General features: G+C 41.2%; 1 protein-coding gene across 3 annotated transcripts; it reads right to left on the reverse strand.

Annotated features, from left to right (window-relative positions):
- Window positions 1-258: 258 nt before the first annotated feature.
- map3k19 (mitogen-activated protein kinase kinase kinase 19) lies at window positions 259-14,986 on the reverse strand. 3 transcript variants are annotated; one of them, XM_034886676.1, is made up of 16 exons: window positions 14,741-14,986; window positions 13,753-13,947; window positions 12,966-13,126; window positions 12,080-12,195; window positions 10,095-10,270; window positions 9,173-9,233; window positions 7,975-8,062; window positions 7,140-7,265; window positions 6,652-6,806; window positions 5,968-6,002; window positions 3,629-5,821; window positions 3,030-3,134; window positions 2,496-2,734; window positions 2,157-2,409; window positions 774-982; window positions 259-556 (listed from the first exon to the last, which is right to left on the reverse strand). In XM_034886676.1, the coding sequence occupies exons 1-16, from the start codon at window positions 14,945-14,947 to the stop codon at window positions 424-426; spliced, it is 4,452 nt and encodes a 1,483-aa protein (XP_034742567.1). In that variant the 5' UTR covers window positions 14,948-14,986; the 3' UTR covers window positions 259-423. The 3 variants fall into 3 exon arrangements, with proteins under 3 accessions (XP_034742567.1, XP_034742566.1, XP_034742565.1); XM_034886675.1 differs by having other exon boundaries at window positions 7,140-7,262; window positions 7,975-8,065; XM_034886674.1 differs by having other exon boundaries at window positions 7,975-8,065.
- Between the last annotated feature and the right edge of the window lie 5,308 nt (window positions 14,987-20,294).

The raw sequence follows: 20,294 nt of genomic DNA on the forward strand, positions 1-20,294 counted from the left end.
AACTTTAGATATGGAAGTTAGTTATCACTACATACAGCAGAGAGTACTAGAGTTACGCTGTATAGATACAGAATTACAGTATTTATAAGATTGGCACATTTGAAGGAGTGCTATGGACAATATCCAAAATCCGGCATCTAACTGTACACATTTTAGGTTTAGGTTCTATTAAAGTTAAACATATGAAAGTGCTTCTCATGTAGTTTCTTAAAATTCCCACTTAAGAGTGCAATGACTACAGGTCCTTGATATACTTAGTGTTGTAGTTTCCAGACAGGGCTGGAACATGAACCCAGCGCCCTTTGCTCCCAAACTCACTACTAGTGCATCCACTGGGGATAGGTGGCTGGCCCCTTAAAGGGTCACCAAAGAATACTTGATGTTTTCAATCAACATATCTGAAGTATTCTGTCTTTGTGTAACTTAGCTACACAGTCCTCCTGGGTGACCACAGCAGTTCTTTTTCTGCGTTTCACAAGCGTTCTCTTCACTCGCACTTTGATGGATGAATAAATGGTTCAGCAGCTGGTCTGCAGATGGCCGTAGTCTCTGGTCACTGGAGTTGAGGGAAAACAAATGAAATAAGGGAATTTATTCCCAAACACGACTATTAAAAATGCTCTGAATTAGGTCTCTTACGCAGTTCGTTCCGAACTAAAAAAAGGAAACTGTATATTTTAGTATAATGACGTTAGGGAAAGATTCAGAAGGTATGTGAGTGTATGAAAGGAATTTGCCAGTTTGCACTGACCAGGGAGGAAAACAAGCCTTACCTTGTCAAGGTGATTGCCACAAAATTCTTGGCGTTATCCGAAAACCCATCTGGCAAGGAGGGCATCAACCCTCTTTGAGCCCCGATGTAGAACAAGGCCGCCATCTTGTCCATGTGTGCCAGTGGTGGTTTCCCCGTGGCCATCTCAAACACAGTGCAACCCACACTCCATATATCGGACTTCCTGCCATATCCTGTCTCATTAATAACCTGAGGAGTAAAAAAGATGCTAGGTGTCACTCAACATTTAACGGGAAATTTTACGTTTTACGTATGACAATTAAATAAATACAACGGTAACACTTTATAGTAATGGTACATGAAGTATCATGACTTTATGCATGAAAAAGCATGAATTCATTCATGTAGTACTTCATGAACTATCATCAATGTACAAGGATTAGTAGTATTTCATTCATGACTTAATGCAGGAACAATACATTAATGAATGCATCAATTAAGGTATTTGAATCATCATGATTTTGGATTTAGTAATTAGGATTTATTAATTAGGTATATCTGTAGTTAAAGTGACAGGCTAAATAGACTGGTATGTAGTGTTGTAATCATGATTAAGTTAGCATTACTTCTTCATTACTCTTATTGTTAGTGGCCCTTCAAATAAAGTGTCCATCGTTAACATTGATACATAAGATGTGAATAATAGTGGAATATGCCCCAATCTCTGTGACCCCACAAACAAAATAAAAATGTCAAGACATTTTTTTTGTTCAGACACATAGATAGGTAAAAGTAAGATTAATAATTAATATCCTGCTTGGGTGACCATTGTTCTCAGGTATTGCTTTTTGCCTTATGTTATTGTGAATAAAGCAACTATAACAATGCATCTGCAGTATACTGTATTTTGTGCCAATGTAGTGAGCTTTGTATCATTTATCCAACCCACTGCTTTAAATCTTAATACATACAATTTCATTTTATGCCACCGTAACTTACATCTTATTTATCAATGTTGAAGATGGACCAGGTTAGCACTTTATTTGACAGGCCATAAACATGAAGTAAACAAGATGAAATGTTAAAAATAAATACAACATTAGAATCTTTTAAAGAATATATAAACACCACTGTGACTGGTCAGTATTCTTGAAGAAGAATTGAACAATAGTAATAAACCAGAAGGCACGATGATTCAAATATCTTAATTGATGCATTAACTAACATATTGTTCCTGCATTGAGTCATGCATGAAATACTACTAATTCCTGTACATTACTGATAGTTCTACATGAATGAATTCATGCTTTTTCATGCATGAAGTCATGATAATTCAGGTACCATCATTATAGAGTGTTACCAATAGAACGTGATTCAAAAAGAGCCACCTCTACAGATGAAAAGTGAATCGCTCTACATCTACCTCGGGGGCCATCCAGTAAGGTGTGCCGTGGACAGACTTGAGCAGATCTCCACTGTTGCTGGCAGTGTGGTTCAGGCAGCTGAGACGGCGCGCACAGCCAAAGTCTATGAGCTTGATGACGCCAGTAGGCATCAGCATGACGTTGTTGCCCTTCAAGTCCCGATGAATCACTCTGTTCAGGTGAAGGAAGGCCACCCCTTTCAGGATCTGATGGGTGTAAAGAGCCAGGACACGCTCTGGCAGAGGGCCAAACCTGAGGCCATGAAAGGGGCTGTGTTAAAGGCATTAGTGAAGACCAATTTTTGGGCAAGTTATCAAACTGTTTGAAATCAACCTCACCTGTGAAGGATGCTGGCAATGGATCCTCCTGGTATGTATTCCATGAAAATGGAAACCACATGCTGATAAAGTGAGGTACCCAGGAAGCCCACAATGTTGGTGTGTCTGAGGGTTTTGAGCAGCTCCACTTCCCCCTGCAGACGACTGTAGTCCCTCTTTGCATCGTCGGGGTCAGAGGCATCCAGTCTCACCTGCTTCACAGCTATCAGCTGGCCCTGGCCGGTCAGGCCACAGTACACCTGGTAAGAAGGCAGCAGTGTTCGCCAGGGTTAGTAGAGTACCAATGTCTGCCGCGGTATGAATAATATTTTGAGTATTTGTACAAGATTACTGTAGAGAGAACAGGGTCAAATGAATAGATAATATCTTAGGTTGGACGTTGTTGGTATTTTTAAGCAACATGAGAGCATCAAATGGCTCTAGTTCTGAGGGTCAACAGATCCCCCATTAGTGATACAAATACACAATCTACATTTTTCTCATGCCTAAATGTGTCCTTTGCCTTTCTTTATCATTGTAAATTCTTATACTTACTGTCCCATAGGCTCCCCTGCCGAGTACTTCACCCTTTGTCCATGTGATGGCGTCATCCACAACCAACCCAGAGCCAAGCAGAGCAGCACTGTCTTTTGAATTAACCTAAATATGTGATAAGACGCACAGATTTAATCTTCTTTTCCACAACCAACATCTGGGCCTCTGAAGCTTTAGTCAATTGGAATAATTTGGTTTCTATGGAATATGAAGTCTATTTTTTAATAGATTTGAGGGTCACATGTGAACGTTGTTGTGTCTTCTTTTTTGTCAATTTCATATCATTTGGAGAAAAAAAACAATTGTTAAACAAACTTTAAACACGTGTAAAAAAGAGAGAAAAATTTCAATAAAAGTGACAAAAATTTGGAAAAATGTCAAATAAAGTGACAAAAATGTGAAAAGATGTTTAAAAAGTAAAGAAAATTTAAAAAGTGACAAATGTAAAAAAAAAAAAAGCTTTCCAAATTTGGGGAAAAATCCATGAAAATTTCAAAAGGCTCAGAAAAAAGAAGACAACACGGAGGTTAATCTTGGCTATATGAAGACATGACAATGCCAATGCTTCTGTTTTGTTACTTTTGACTATAAACATTTACCTCAGGAATTGTGTTTCTTCCTGACACACCCTCGTCTTCTTTGTTGGACTCCATGTTTTCGGAGCCTATGGATACATCCCTCTCATCCAATGAGATCAGCTCCTCGGCCAGACATTGCAGCAGGTCATCTGTAAGCGGCCCGTCCCCCACCTCATCCAGAAACTTCCGGTAAACTGGTGACATGATGGTGGGGTTGCTGCTGGAAGACGCCCCTGTATTGACCTGTAGCCGTTCAGGGCTTTGAGATAACACCGGCTCTGGCAACGGCCGGTTTGGGTTTCCTATTTCTTGCATATTCATGTACAGGTGACTATAATCTTCAGCATTAGATGAACCTGCTGGCCTAGTCAGTGTTTTGTCATGAGATTTGATTGTTTCAGACCCATATATAGAAAGAGCCTCCTCTATGGTAGATAAGATAGCATCTTGAGCCGTTGTTTGACAAACGTCAACATCCCTTGAGAGAGCTAACTCAGCCTCTGTTTGCCCATCTGATTTATTCATATCCTTGATTTTTTGTGTTCCTTTCTTTGGTTTGTGAGTTTTAACCCTGAAGGGTGTCTGTTTTTGTTTGCTTTTAGCTGAAACCACTACACTCTCCCGGGGTCTTCTCCTCTGTGCTTGTTTCAGTGGTCTGTGTTTGACTTTATGACACTTTTGTGTCTTCCTCGGCGGAGCCGACTGCACTTGTCTGTCCTTTACTTTCTCACTGGAGCTGGACACTCGTAGGTTATCGTAGATCGGACCAGCAAACATCTCGTAGATGGCCGGTCCTTCATCCCCACTCTGTATCTCCTGAAACATGTCTTTGTAGGTGATGAAGTCCACGGCAGATTTAGACCTCGGTGTCCCAGCTAGACCTGGTCTCCTCAACTGACGGACGCTCTTAAGCTCCCTCAACGGTGGAGCTTTGTTGCTGTTCATCATCTTGGCAGGATTTACTCTTTTGCCCTGATCAATAATCTTCTTTCGTGGTGACGGGGTGCCAGGGTAACAATGAGCTACTTCAACAGATTTAAGCTTCAACTTTACTTTTGTAACTGGCTCTCCACCAATTATTAGCTCAGGGCTTTTCCTGGTTTTATCTTGAACTTGTGTGGAAAGTGAAGAATACTTTAGATTGTTTTTGGACTTGTTCCGGTTTAGGATGCTTCGATCTCTGTGTGCTAGAACGTTGAAGGACTGCTGGCTGGTTTGAATGTTTGCTCTTAGTTCACAGTTCATGTTGGTTCTTCTTTCTTTGTTTCGGACAGGCTTTAAGGCTTTCAGCACCCTCTCAGCTCTCTTGGGATCCATGCTTGGTTGTGGAAGATTTACAGCTGGAGTAAAGAACTGAATTTTCTCCTCAGTAGTGCTGGTAGTCAACTCTCCATCCTCCCAATGAGGGACTGGGTTATCCTGCAAGACATTTATGTAAGTCTCTTCAGCGCATGCAACAATGTGACCTTGGTCATTATTCATATGAAATGTTATCCCATGGCTAATCTCAGGCTCCGGGGTGTAGCCCACATCGTTCTTTTCTTCCTTAGACTTTGATGTGATAGGTATTTCATTGTTCACAGTGTCTCCTTGTTGTGCATAGTTACGTTTTATACAGGACTGACTGTCAACAGGCTCCTTTGTACAGTTCACGTTGGTGGCTTTGCCTTCACAGTGAGAGTTCCTAGCTTTTTCAATGTTCAGAAGATCACTTGTACGATTGATAGGCTCTCCATCCAGGTCATGTGCTGATCTGTAGATTGCTGAAATATGACTGATCCTTGACTGAACTTTAAAATGCTGCCGGGTCTCCTCAACCAAATCAGCCTCAGTGGAGCGCACCTTGTTTGAATGCGGCAACAACCTGTCTCCTATGAACTTCGGATGTCTTTCCCCTGAAGCTCTATCAGGCATATCCCTCTCGTCTTCCTCATCCTCCAGGTCGATGGAACTCTGGCTGCTAATGCTGCTGCTGCTGGAACCGCTCTCCTCACTGCCCCCCTTCGTGGTCAGAGGGCCAGCGCATAGGCTGCCCCAGTACAGCCGCTCTCTCCTCAACCAAGTCCTGGAGCAAAGCGGGCTCTGGCTGATAGGCTTCAGGGGAACATGGGGCTTTATTTCTGGCAGAGCCGCAACGTCCCTGGGCCTTCTGTCTAGTGGTGCCAACCGCTTGGGTGTTCTGGGATGCAGAGCAGGCAAGGGACCCTGCGAGAACTGCACAGAACACGGACATTGACAGTAATTACATGGTTCAGACTGGTGATGTAGACAAACTATTAGATGGATGAAAAGAAAAATAAAGTATGACAACTCAAATATGTGAATATGCTATAAGGATTTTTTTCTTTGTTGAAATTCACCTTGTGTTGATTCACAGGGTCCTGACAACCCAGTCCTGCAGGCAGGAAGAGATTATACATATTAAACGACATCCAGACAAGTAACAGCATCAGGAAACTACAATACTGATTTGGTTTTAAATCGGCCACTATTCAAAATTAATACCACAACATTTCCTTTCATGCATTAATACAACACACGCAATCCCTAAAGGGACATGGGAAATCTTTTTTTTCTCACACTCTCTGGTGCGGACGAGAAACCTTTGTCCTGAGCATGCGAAAGTATCTTGTGCTCATGAGATGCAACTCTCAGGCTTACAAAGTACTGCTAAATTACTACTTCACATTCCCAGCATGAAATTGTTAACCAGTTACCTCAGCATCCTTAAGGGTGTCGATGACACTATATCAGGAAAATTTAGTTGTGTTTTTCCTAAAGAAGAATACCTCCTCCTCTGCAGCAATTCCAACTACTCAGATTGGTTTCTCCCGAGCACGAGATACTTTTGCATGCTCAATAGAAAAGTATCTCGAGAAAGCTTCTTCTCCGCACGAGTAGAAAAAAAAAAACTTCACTATGTCCCTTTAGGGGCTCCGTACCCGTATGGATATTCATAACATATAAGGAAATAAATGTAACTTCTCTTTTCTAAATGTACTACTGCTTGATGAGTCAAAGCTTTTATAAGTACATTTACATACGCGTTTGAATGTGTGCTCTGGCCTGGATCATAGTGCTTGAACACAGTAGTGGTTCCATGATGCTGGGGGCTGATTGGCTGAGCTGGCTGTGCTCAGCCACAGACAGCAGGCCGGGGGACGATGGGGATGCAGCAACCACACTTCTTGTTCTCTGCCTGTGAGGGACAAATCAAAACCTGATTTACGTGTGTGTGTGTGTGTGTGTGTGTGTTTGTGTCCCACAGATTCACAAAAACTCTTTACATGTGACGGTGGCAAGCAGGGTAATGACTCAAATATCTGCTATTGATCGGTCTTTCTTAAGCAATGCCAAATGCCGATACATAGTGAGTCCAACTGCAAAGAGAAGAAAGGACGTCTCTTGTTCTCTTAACACCCGGGTGCATCCGTGCTCGGTATTCGTTGTACTGTGCACTTGTGTCTGTGAAAGTAAAAGTTTGATTCCAGCAGCTTATTCATTGATTTTCCGTCTTCGTCTTTTTTTGTACCTGTGTTTAGGGGGTACCGGCATGCAGGAGGTCCTGGTACTCAGTAAACCAGGTGAGGGAGCAGGATCCAGGTGGCTCCAGCTTCTGCTATTGTTGCCCAGGCTCGGCAGAGACAAACCTCCACTGCTGCGCAGAAGAGGAGAGAGCACAGAAAAGTATGGGGTTAGTGTGGCCTTTGACAAGGAGAGAGTGTAGGTCGCTTGGGAGTTTGTTAGGGTTTAACAGAAATTCCAAATGCTGATGAGTCTTATTGCCTTGTGCTGAGCTGAGCATAATGCCAAAAAGCCTCATTTTCCTACCATCTAGCTGTATTACTGGAAGTTGAGGCTATGAAATGAGAGACCTGCTCAAAGACCTTTATTCTCCTTGGAGAGCTTGGATTTGATTCAGTGGTGAGAGCTCCACATAACAGACAATGAGCTGATTCACCAAAGCCCTCTCTCCCCCTGTCCCTGTGACTCCAACCTGTTTGGGTAGAACAGGTTGTCCTCTGGACACAGTGACAGGTGTCTGCGTACAGGACAGGAGTGTAACCAGATAGGAAACTATTCTACTTGTTGGTGTAAAGTAAGAGGCAGTTGTTGACTAGCCCAGGGAGTGTGCTGTTTACACAACTGACTGTGTTTAGGGGTGATGGTGTGTTAACTGTACGCACATTAGATGTTTGTGTGTACACAACTGTTTGTGGTTCCTGTACGTATGAACAGATGTTGATGTTGATGTGTGTGTGTGTGTGTGTGTGTGTGTGTGTGTATGTGTGTGCGTGTGTGTGAGCGTGCATGCGCGTGCGTGTGTGTGTGTGTGTGTGTGTGTGTGTGTGTGTTACCCTGCCCACCTGCTTCCCCTCCCTGCGTCCTGGTAGGCTTGCCTGATGTCTTTCAGTGTTTCCATGGTGTTTTGGAAACAGAGGGGGTTTCCCTTATCTTCTCCCCACACACACACACACACACACACACACACACACACACACACACACACACACACACACACACACACACACACACACACACACACACACACACACACACACACACACACACACACACACATTTAAGTTATAAATACCACATTTCTGGCCTGACAGAAGCCAAATAATGTCTACATTCAACTATTTTAAGAATAGTTGAATATATTATCTTAATAAATCGGATTTCACATTGCATTTCCTTAACTGTGAAGTGTTTTTAAGCAGTTTTTTAGGCTGGGAGTTCATGCAGTAAATGCTAAAGAACAACGTTACTCTGAGGTTTTCAATGTTGGTGCAGCACCTATATCACTTGACAGGCTATACATTTGCTCTATTTCTACATTCCTAAGCCTTCCTAAAACAATAAAGCATCTTGATAACCACAGGTAAACTGCTGCCAATATTCAAATAGGACGTATTGATACTCACTATAGAGAAAACAAAATTACCTGTTTCTGAGCCTATTGGTCCACTCTGCTCCCATATCGAGAATATGTTTAAGAATCAAATCAGATAGTTCCTCTCTGTTTATTTCTTTATTTCTCCACAGCCTAATGATTGCACCCTCCTTCTGTTTTTGCTCCCTGTATTCTCAACTTGTCGTTCCCTCCATGTAACACGCTCTTTTAGTGATCTGTTCAATCCTCTCTGCGTGTCAGCGGTGCTGTTGTGGCTGAGACACAAAACCAACAGGCAGGTTTCTCAGCTGAGAGGTCGTATTGTGTGTGAGACCCCTCCCACCTAGTTACGCTCCCCTCTCTCCGCTCCCTATAGAAGGTGATCTGATGGCCTATTTGGGAGCTAATAGTCTATTTCTTTGTCACTACGAAATGCAAGGAACAGTTTGACCTGTTTACAAAGTAGTTATTTAGCATGAACGACACTAATATCCCCTTCTTGTGTTTTCTCTTTGGCCCTTTTTTTCCTCTATGGACTAATTATACAAGTTTGAACCTCTCTTACAAGCCTACAAAGTGAAGAAGAAAAGTTTCATTCCCATTTTGTACATCAAGAGTCCACACCTTAGCCCACTAAAACTCCCAGGAGTCCTTGAAAGAGTCCTTACCTTGGCGGAGGCCTTTGTGATCGCCAGATAGAGGAGGGTACCCTGGAGACTCTAGCACTTCCTGCAAGAAACAAAAGTGAGCAATTTATTATATGTCCTAGTCTTAAAAAAGCAGAGGCTGGTAGACGTCCTGCAGAACCAATGTTAGCTCAGTTTTTCCTTTTATCACATTTCAAAATTAGATTAGGTAATGCCTTCATGTCATTTTGTAATGTTGAATGTTTTAAATTCCTGTGTTCTCAGTAATTCTGTGAATTCTGTTTCAAAGCTTGTCCGGTATGCAGAGCAAGAAGAGATTACAAGAAAACAAACCACATTGTTTGCACATCAATTACTAATTATGATGAAGCTTGTGCACATGTACAAAAGTAAAGCTTTAGATTCAGAAATAGGTCTCTTGGTGGTTTGGAAGTCAACTTAAACATTACAATTTGATTGATTTTAAATGATTTTATTTTATATAAAAGTGTAGTTTTTTTTAGTAGTTTCAACACTTCATGCACACATACATTACAAATGAGTGTGTCAGTTGAGCTTTGAGACTCGTGTACCACCTGCTCTTCTCTACCAGCTAACCAGCTGCCGTACTGCTCCACAGCATCTATTTGGACACCCATTATGTCGTAGTATGGCAGCTAAGTGTCGGCTACCCAGAGCCCGCCCTCCTCTCCACACACACACACACACACACACTTATTTAAACAGCCAATTACTGCTTCCATATGTGCTGTCAATATGTCAGTGAACCATGCACGCCTCTGCACTTGCATGAGTGATTAAAACAGATCAATAATCAAGGAGGATCATCTGGGTTTTGTTGCTGTCATGTTAATCTCATTTGAACCAAATGTTGTTCCCTAAAGCTGGACAATTCAATCAGTTACTGAATCCAAGCAACCTCTCTCACAAAGCACTCACTTACCACTACGTGGCTGTAAAGGAGAAAGCCGTGCTGATGGGTTGGTGTCTGCGTGGGGGAGGCAACAGTCGACTGATAAGGACAAAGGCTCTCAAGGTCCAACTCTATGTCCGAATCTCCAAACTCTGAGTCCAAATCCTGGCATGGGCCAGTTGCTAGGAGTGACATGGAGACAGCATCTGCGCATAATCAAAAAAGATTCTAACCCTTGGTTGACTGTACTGACGCATCAAGAAGGAAAACTGTTTCTCCCAGTTACAACAAAAGCAGGTCAAGAATTAAAAATAAAAATCTCCAAATCCACATTTGGGTAAACAGGGTCCACCCCACTGTGCTGTTTACACAAGGTCCAGGAAAATGGATTTTCTTTGGAAAGGTAAGGACGGAGGTGTTCTAAAAGTCAGAAAACAACATATTTTATTTTGTTTCTGATCTGTTTCTCCATGCATGTGTCCCTGTGTTTCTGCATTGCCATCCTCAGTTCAAACTCTGAATCCCATACTCTCATGAAGGCGCTTGGCAGCCTGCTGGCTCAAACATACACAAACAAGCCTTTCTTATGACCTCCCTCATAAGTGCGTGCTTTGAGTGCTACTGCAGAGGTTTTACTCTGAAAAACAGGATCATGAATGAACTTGGTATGCTGTTTATGTGTATGCCTACAGTGTACAGTATGTGTGTAAAAATGAGAGAAAAGTGTGTGTGTCTGTGTGTGTGTGTGCGCTCACACATAATCAGGAATAGGTAGGTGTGTGCATGCATGCTTTGTACTAAACCCCCAGTTTAATAAGTAACTGATCAATGAATCAGTAACCAAGGTAAAGCCAATAACATTAGAAAGTCACCAAGTGTGAGCAACATTTGTCAACTTCATGTGATGAGAAGGTCATGAAATGAGCAGAGAAATGTATTTGTTACTCAAGGTTGCATATGCCTACCTATTAATGCATGTAATACAAAAGTGTCAGGTTCTGTTTTTCACTGTGTTTTACTTTTGACACTGGGACCATTGTGATAGAGTGCACGTGTGCAGGATCCTTTTCATCTTTAAAAAAAACTTTTTTTAACTGGATATTTCTATCAGGTTATATTTCTTTTTGAGCAAAGTATGAAAATGTACAAATAGCTGGATAATCCGTATTTTCCCAAAGCAGATCACATGCACATGTTGTGATTAAGATCTGAATTTTCCCTTAACTTTGAAGAAGCATTAAATTGATGGCCACTTGGGGCAGTGGACAAAGCTGTAAACATTGGCATTTTATCATTATACGGAGTTGATGTACCAAACTTGCCAATTAATAGTTACTTGCAGAAACGGAGCAACATTAGCATTCATTAGATGTTGTGTTATTGGCCCCCTGACAAATGCATTTTTTTCTATTTTAAGCTTTGGTTTGTTCTCCACCACGTCCTAAAGGAGGGTTTTGGATCTTTAGCTGGTGAATGCTCCACTGTGCTAACTAGGTAGTTGCTAACTTTGGCTGCCTGTTGTTTTGTGTGAGCATGTAGCATACGGTCCGTCTAACAGAGCTTTCTTCTGAAACAGCTACCCGCTGCAGTTGGACACCAGGGCTGGAAGTAACGATTTACATTTACGCTATTTACTGTAACAAAGCCTTACTACACTTTTTTGAGTGTTTTTTAAAAATCGGTACCTTGACTTTTACTTAAGTAGGTTACTATTCATCACGAGTATCATACTTTGCTACATTTCAAGCCCCACTGGTCACAATGAGAAAACAAAAGTCACATTTAGTTGACATTTAAAAATGTATCGCAGAAAAGTTTACTCAGAGTACATTTAACTGACACTTTTTGCTTTTTAAATTTCTTTTAAGTTAATTTGTACACAAGTACTTCTACTTTCACTTGAACAACATCTCTTTAAAGTAACAGTATTTTTACTTGAGGACAATGTTCTAGTATTCCATCCACCTCCGAAGAAAACAACACTGATTGTGCTGTTTTTGTGTGAGTGTGTGTACCTGTGTGACTCAGGGCCTCAACCATCATCTGAATGATGTCCTCCTTCAGAGGGCTGTTGATGTTGGCAGCATAGTGAGAGGCAGAACGGCCACTGTGGTCTTGTACCCGCAGATCACTGATGGACAAGTTTGAAGACAGAGGGAGCAAGTCTAAGTACTAGTGTTGTGGTACTCAAGATTGGTCTTGGTCTTAAGACGCGTCTCAGGACCACTTTTCAAAGATCTTCCCTCAAAATTGATTGCATGTCTTGTCTTGGTCTCGGATAAAGATGACTCTGACTTTATTTTAAGACTGGTCAAGACCACAACTGCAGGAATATCACCAAACTGCCTGTGTCTAAAACGTCCTGCTTCAAATGACACCAATAACCCATTTCTAATATAAAAATTGATTACTGTTAATCTTCTCTCGCCGCCCCCTTAAAAAGTGAATGAGAGAGACAGGAGAAGAAGCTGTGGCTGACTGGTCTGGTCTTGGTCTTGCCTGGGCCTCAACCCCCCAAAGTCTAAGTCTTATCTTTGTCTCCATACACTCTGTCTGTCATGGTAAAGACATGGTCTCGGTTTAGGTAGTCTTGATTACAACACTGCTAAATAGACACAGAACGGTTGATATTTAAACTGTACATTTCAATTTGGTGCGTTGATATTAGCAAGAAGTGTATACCTTATGCCAAAGAAATATCAATCCTTGTTTGTGCACAAAATAGAATTATTATTATTATTATTGTTAATATTATTATTATTATTATTATTATTATTATTGATGCAACCTTCTCTGATTACTGGTGGTGTGATTCTAAAGAAAAGTGTTTTTGTGTGTGTTTGTGTGTGTGTTTCCTTTTCAGCAGTATATTAATGCATGGATAAATGTGTGTTTTCTTACGCTGAGAGTTCCAGAAGTTCCTTTACCACTTCCACAGGTTGGTGTTCCCATGGCAACGGTATCTCTAACTCCTCAAACAGGTCAATATCCCGAACAGCCAGCATCACAGCCGTCACGCCGTCACAATTAGGAACATTCACATCCACCTTGTCTGTCTGAGCCTGAGACATGCAGACAGACACACACATCAACCAGAAGGGCAATCAGAGAGTGCAGACCTGTGCCAAGGCAGGCCCTAATTCATAATACATTAATACATAATACAATGTTAATACATTTTCCTATTCTGGAACTCCTTTTTTGGAACTTTCTGACCTCACATGAGTGTTGCACAAATCTCGCTATGTTAACCCAAGTGTAAAAGAGTGAAATGGACTACACCATTTTGTAAACCTAGTAAGAAACAGAGAGAGTTTTGTGGATCTGATCCTAATTAGCTTTGTATCAACTCATTTGGCGATGCCTTGACGTTCATTCCTCTAAAACGGTTGTGCACTAAAGCTTCAAATCATTAAATGATTATAATATCTTTTAAACACCTACAAATGGATGTGCTACAGCAGTAAATACAGTTGGAGGCCAGATAGAAAAAACACAGAATACACATTATTTACATGCCTGCTGTTCAGATTGCACTTATTATTTGAACAAAAAGCACCTTATGATATTTCTCACTTTAGTTACACAAAGTTGCAGTTGTGTTTTTGTGATAGGAAAACTTAGTTGTTCCCTCTGCTCATCAGGGACATCCTCTACCACCCACTGTGTATGTCTGTGGGAGTCTTACCAGCAGGTGCTGTAAAGAGTGCAGGTCTCCCTGCCAGGCAGCCTGCAGCAGCTGTGCCTGGGGAGGCAGATGAGACCTCGACATCCATCCCAACACTTTCCCCTGGAGCCCAGGAGGGCTAATGTGGAGTGCTGTCTGCTGGCAGCAGTTACACAAGGTGACATCTGCCCCGGCCTCCAGCAGCAGCTGTACCACCTGATACAGTAACAACACCAGCAGGGAAAGCAACAAACGACACAAACAGGGAAGTCAGTAGGCGTTAAGATGCAAATAGCTGATTTTGGGATGCAGCATACCTTCATCTTGTTGATACAAACAGGGCTTTGTACATGTGTAAACTCTCAGTAAAATCAGCATTACTCGCAGTAAATGGGACTCATCTCGTTTCACAGGAAATCAGTGGGGGGGGGGCGAGTCTCCCCTGTGTTACCGGTATGTCATCTGCTTGTTTTGAACACGCCCCCCTCGAGAGGGTACAGAGGAGCTACATAAACCGCAAGAGTCAGGATATGTGGAACATTAAACACATTACGTTATTGATAGGAAAAATACAACCTAGGTGCCAGTCCCCAATCCATCAGTCACTCGCCTACCTGTTCTGCCAATTTTCCCAGTCCTTGTCACATGACCAATTAATGTTTCAATGATGATTATCCAAAATTCTGATACCGTGGAACCAGCACTGGACTTTTATTTTTTTAAAGTTGCAGACTGAGCCTATGGTAGAGAAAATGTGTGCTGTTTTCAGATACAATTTTTTTTTAAATGTAAACAGGTGAAATTACTAATGAATGTGAAATGCTATCAAGCAGAATTATAATTGGTCCCACTGTGCCACCCCAATTAAAAAAATCCTGGAATGGCCCCTGTTAACTAGTGAACAATGGGCGGCTATCAGATCGGCTAAGGTGACCGAAGCTTAACCATAATTACACAACAATAGATGCTCTCTCTCACACACACACACACACACACACACACAATTTACCTCAGGCTTTCCTTTGTGACAGGCAGCAATAAGTGGAGTAGATCCTTCCTCCTCCTCATCTTCAGAGTTGAAGCTCTCCAAATCTTCCCGGCCCTCCACCTCTTGTCCACGACTCACAACCAGGGCTTCTTCATTTTCCTCTTCTTTCTCTCTTTTCAGCATCTCATGAACATTCCTAATCTCTCTTCTCTTCTCGCTTCTCTCCATAGTTCACAGGAGCTCAGTCGGACAGAAGAGCCGAGTCTAAGCAGGAGGCCAGACACCACTTGACCTTATTTGATGTTGTGGAAGAAAACAAAAAAGAGGACAAGATGACTTTAGAAATAGTTGTAAACCCTGCACCGATGTGGTTCTATCAGCTCAGAGTCTTAGCTAGTCTGTATGTTTGTGTGATCATCACTGGGATGTTTGCCGTGGGATGTCAGTCTCTAATGATCCTTTATTCCCAGCAGAGCCAGCAAAGAGGGCGCGATAGGAATTATTCCTTCACATTATCACCATGATAAACATCAGTATGCTTTAAACGAGCCCCCAATGACAATGGGTGTGTGGTTGTGCGTGCGTGTGTTGTGTGTGTGTGTGATGTGTCAAGTGATACAGGTGCTGCATGAACTTCATAAACCTCAGCCTGACATTGTTCCATAGCTTTTATGAATCCCCAGCCTAATAATCTCCTTCAGAAAAAAACGCTTTACAGTGAAAAAAATGCAATGTGAAATCAGATGAATATTGCATTCAACTACTATTAAAATAGTTGAATGTAGACAATGTTTGGCTTCTGTCAGGCCAGAAATATGGTATATAGATGTGTGTGTGTGTGTGTGTGTGCGCACAACAGAGACATGACTACCCCTGTGGTTTAATGTTTGACAACACTAACAGAGCAACAGTCAAGATGGCCGAAATGTCTGACACACAAACAATTACACCCTATAGATTACAAAAGTGCCTTTTAGAAGATATGAAGGAACCTTTGGCACATGAAACATATGTTAGCAGCTTTAAAATGAGACTAACAACCATGGATCTGGATAAAATGTTGAAGTGAACAACAGCTTACTTACTGTAGTGACGTCATTTCTTTCTTTTAGCTCCCGTTCTTCACATTCCTTCCTGAGCTCACCTTCTCGGACCCTCCGTGGACATTTGACGAGCAAACCTTTTGATCCTTTTCAACAGCCTCTCCACTCCAGTGTTTCCTCTCCTTTCTTCTTCTTTTCCCCGTACGCCTCCTGCTGTACGTTTACATTTGGTTGCCTTGGAGATGGCCAGGCCGCAATGCCACAATGCAGTGTTGGTTGCCTGACACATTTAGACCGAGTGAGACCTGCAAAATGAATGTCAGATAACATTTGTTTCTTTAAGCATCATTTAGTCAACTGTGGAGTGAACTTGATGGAGCTAGACTAGATATAGCTTGGCTCGCTTGTGATCTTTGCACATGTAAACAGGACTGATTTCTAAAGGAACAAATGCACTTCCATGCTAATTTCCAGATTGTTGCACAGATTTAATGGAACTTCATGAGAAAAATTATGTGATAAATCATTAATGACGTACACCAACATCATTGCTTGAATTAAACTAGAGATGTTCGGATACGGATACTGCCCAAAACGCTGGTATCTGTATCTGAAAGTTCTGCACTGATCCGATGCCACGTAATAAAGCCCTAAAGAAAGTCTATGTTTAAGTAGTTTATTTATGTTCTTTTTCAATTATAACGGACTGTCAAACTGGATAATAAAAGAAAGTTCCACGGCATTCATTATTTGAGAGTTTAACCTGAGCAAGATCGACAACAAAGATAGAAATCATATCACATCCATACAGGGACAGTAGTATACAGCTGTTATAAAATATATACGTAATAAAATATGTGACACACTGGTATCGTATCAGTACTCGGTATTGGCCGATACACAAGTTCAGGTATCAGGATCGGTATTGGGAGGCAAAAAAATGATATTGGACCATCTCTAAATTAAATCTACAGGGGATCTTAAACAGAACACCAAAACTATAATCATCATGTAATAGAATACATCAAAGTCGTGTTTTGTACTTCATATCAGTCATATGCAGCAAATACGTATAACACCGTTCAGTGATACTATACTTCCAGATGGTCCCAGCTGGTCATAGACATTAGGGAAGTTTAAAGTATGTCCACATTTTTATGGACAACATAAACAGTGCTGTACTGCCCCCTGTGGGTTGAAAGATGTATGTACAGTTAGCCCACAGTGTGGTCAGGTTGGAACGGTACCTTAGCTTTCATGTAGTGAAGGGGCGTAGCACAAAATTCTGGCTCATGTAGAAATGCATTTTCTATGGGCCCCTCCCATCCACAGCTATTCATTCTAGCATCTTTTTAGACCCTCCTCACATGAAGGCCCTGATACTCAGTTCTGCGCCAGGGTTTTTTGGGCCTCCCAGGTTTTCTTTTGCCAGGTGGTGTCCATCTAAAGGCAACCTTTGTGATCCTGTTCTGCTCCATCTTCAAGTGTCGTAATCTCCTTGGTGATGCTCCGGCTTCCCGTTTTCCAGTACAGTTTGTTGTTGGTAGTGTGGCAGTGTAATCATACTTTTTGGCAATTTAGACAGATGTTGATTTCAGCCTTGTTTTATTAAAGTGCTCTTTAACCTTCGTTAAAGATAAACAAATTTGTCTCCAGATGCCGTTTGTTCTTGTAAGGAGCTCTTAATGTCCTCTGGATAATGGAATACTAATGAGGTAGAAAGCCATTGATATCTTTGTGTGATCACGCAAACTCAATGGTAGATTCTGATGTTGTTCTTTACAACGTTTACTTCTTGACAATCTTCATTCTTCAAATCTTCACACGGTTTACCATTTCATCTCCTGTTTTTGAGTCCCAGTCCTAAGCTTTACTCCTTGACTTATCATCATTTTTCACTACATGTTTTTGCTTCACAACCTTCTTGAATCATCTGTACTTTTTCAGAAGTGCTTTACTAACCTCTCTGCTTCACCTCCTCTTAAGTTGTTCTGCATTCTGCCTCAAAAGCATTTGGGTTTGAGATGAGAGCCTTACAGATTTGAGAATTACAGCCTAGAATATGTTGGGGTCTTCCATTCCTACTTTCTTTACTCCTTCCACCCTCTGTTCAACAGAGATAATACATACGTTTATTATTTTCTTTAACTTTCTTCTTTGCCATGCTTAAGTGATCTGCCTTGTTTTCTGAAGCTTTTTTTCTCCCACAACACGTTTCTATGTTGTCCCGACTGGACACTGGATGAGGACGCTGTGCTTGGTCTGGTCTGGTATTGTTCTGTGCTATCCTTTTTCTGGACCTTTTGAGACTTTCTAGTGGCACAGACTTATCTGAGCTGCACCTTGGTTACTTTCACTGCTTTTTACATATAAATCATTCTCTGTCAGCCTCTGGTACTTTTGATGCCTCTGTGTAATCCTCTGTTCAGTTCTATGACCCTCCCTGTCCCAGGTCCTGACTGTCTGTCAGTGGGAAGCAATTTGACATGCTGCCTTTGCCATTTAGCCATATTGTTTTCTGAGTTGTTGTTGGAAGCTTCTCTTGTTGCTCTCATGTAACATCATGAAGACATGCAAAGGTATTTGGCAGAGAACCACAACACAGGTTTAGTCCCTACCATCCCATGTAGATGAGTCATGTTCAGGCCTTTTAATACAGATGAATGGGTCTCTTCACACCGAGCTCAAAGCAAACTGCAGCAAAATAGAGACACTTTTATGCACTTTAAATGGCTCCAAAATAGAGCATGACCGATAAAGACGTTTTAAGGCAGATACCGATACGAATAATTGATTATTTAAAAATCTGATATGTCAATATATTGGCAAATCCAGAAATGCATTACAAATATGAACATATTTACCTAATATTAGTTATTTGTATTTATTAATGAGTTGTCACTAAAAAAAGATAATATTTTTTGTTGTTGTTACAACATATCCGGATCCTGTATTTGTCATTATAAATGACTCTGATGAATGAAAGTTTTAAAATTGGCCATTATAAATACTGATACTGATAGATGGGAAATGCCTAATATCGACCGATAATATCCGTCAGGCTCTACTCCAAAACCAAGATTCTTAACTAGTCTAGTCTTTATAAAAAGCTGAAAAAACATGTATTTACTATATATTTCTGTACTATATCTATAATTAAATTGAGACATACAGTACTTTTTTTATACGTGTGGATGTGAACTTTGAACCTGTCTTTATTTAGAATTCCGAAAGGACATCCCATGTTTCATGTTTGTGTTTCATGTTCGTGTTTCATGCAGAGTAAAAATCATGTAGTTTGAGCAAAAAGTTGGGAAAAGCTGATACACAGTACCGAAGTGGTTTGGGCCTCCCCAGGGGTATAAAGACTTTTTCCCACTTTCCCAGAGTCAGAAACTACTGCATGCCTGAGGACAGGCATGTGTAGTCTGAGTTATGTCACACAGCAATATTAGGCTAACTCGGCCTGGGATTAAAAAGCCTGATCCCACAGGCATCCAGGAATTAAAAAAACTAAGTAGAAGCCTTGTCTGAGAGGAGGCCCACAGACTCAGACTTTAAAGAGTTTGTATGTTATTGTGTCAGACAGATGGAAAAAGTAGATTTCTCAACAATATACAGTCTAAGAATAAATAGAAGAGAAACTGGATGTTTACGAGGTAAGCCGTGAATTCGAAATAAAAACAGAATCAAGTATGAATCACCAGAGTCATATACGTGCAATGCGGATCCAAACATAAACTGCAGTGATGTAGTGATGTGTTCCCTCTCATCATCGCTGTAGGTCATACTGGGCAGACGGTAGAGTGCTGCACAGGAGGTATTTGTTGTATTCAATTCTGCTGAAGCTTAAACCACTGTGAAATATATGTAGTGGGATGTGGGGAGCCATCATTACAGCCACTCATCGTTTTAACCTCTCCTGTTTTATGACACTAAATATGGAAAATCAACTGAGAAATTGTCTAAAGACGATTCAATTATTTAATGAATGTTGGAAAAAGTTGGCATCTAACTTTTTTTTGGTGGTATATTCACACGTCATCCTCGTATCATTAAAACACAAACACAACAGAAGGTACAATGATCAAACATGTAGGCCATGTGGAATGAGGGAAAAGCTTTTGGAAAGAGGCCTGATAAGAAAACATACACCGGAGAAGATACAGACACTAACAACTCAACTCACAATAGACTCAACACAGACAAGTACCACAAATCAGACGATCCCAGTACAAATATAACTTAAAGAATATTCAACATTTATTACGTTAGAAGCATTTTTTTCCTTCACTTTTCTTGAAGATGGAGATAGAATGCAACAATTTCAAGTTTTCATCCAGCCCGTTCCAGATGTTCCCCTGCAAACTACCCTCAGGCTCGTACACTTCAGCCTTTGTGTTTGTTTTGTTGTTGTTGTTTTTACCAGTGACTAGGTGTTTTGTTTACGTGTGACTAGAGTATATGAGGTCTAGGGCTTAAGTACGTGTACAAATCTATGTAAACTTGTGCTGTAACTCTCCAGATGACCG

The sequence above is a fragment of the Etheostoma cragini genome, chromosome 11, assembly GCF_013103735.1.
Source record: "Etheostoma cragini isolate CJK2018 chromosome 11, CSU_Ecrag_1.0, whole genome shotgun sequence".
Taxonomy (NCBI): domain Eukaryota; kingdom Metazoa; phylum Chordata; class Actinopteri; order Perciformes; family Percidae; genus Etheostoma; species Etheostoma cragini.

Bases quoted from the DNA above. Each gene is read 5' to 3' on its own strand.
- map3k19 (XM_034886674.1), bottom strand. From the start codon at position 14,947: ATGGAGAGAAGCGAGAAGAGAAGAGAGATTAGGAATGTTCATGAGATG. The intron at 10,271-12,079 runs GTACACACACTC...GATTATGCGCAG, and splicing joins TGAGGCCCTGAGTCACACAG to ATGCTGTCTCCATGTCACTC. The intron at 6,003-6,651 runs GTATGTAAATGT...TCCTGCCTGCAG, and splicing joins CAGAGCACACATTCAAACGC to GACTGGGTTGTCAGGACCCT.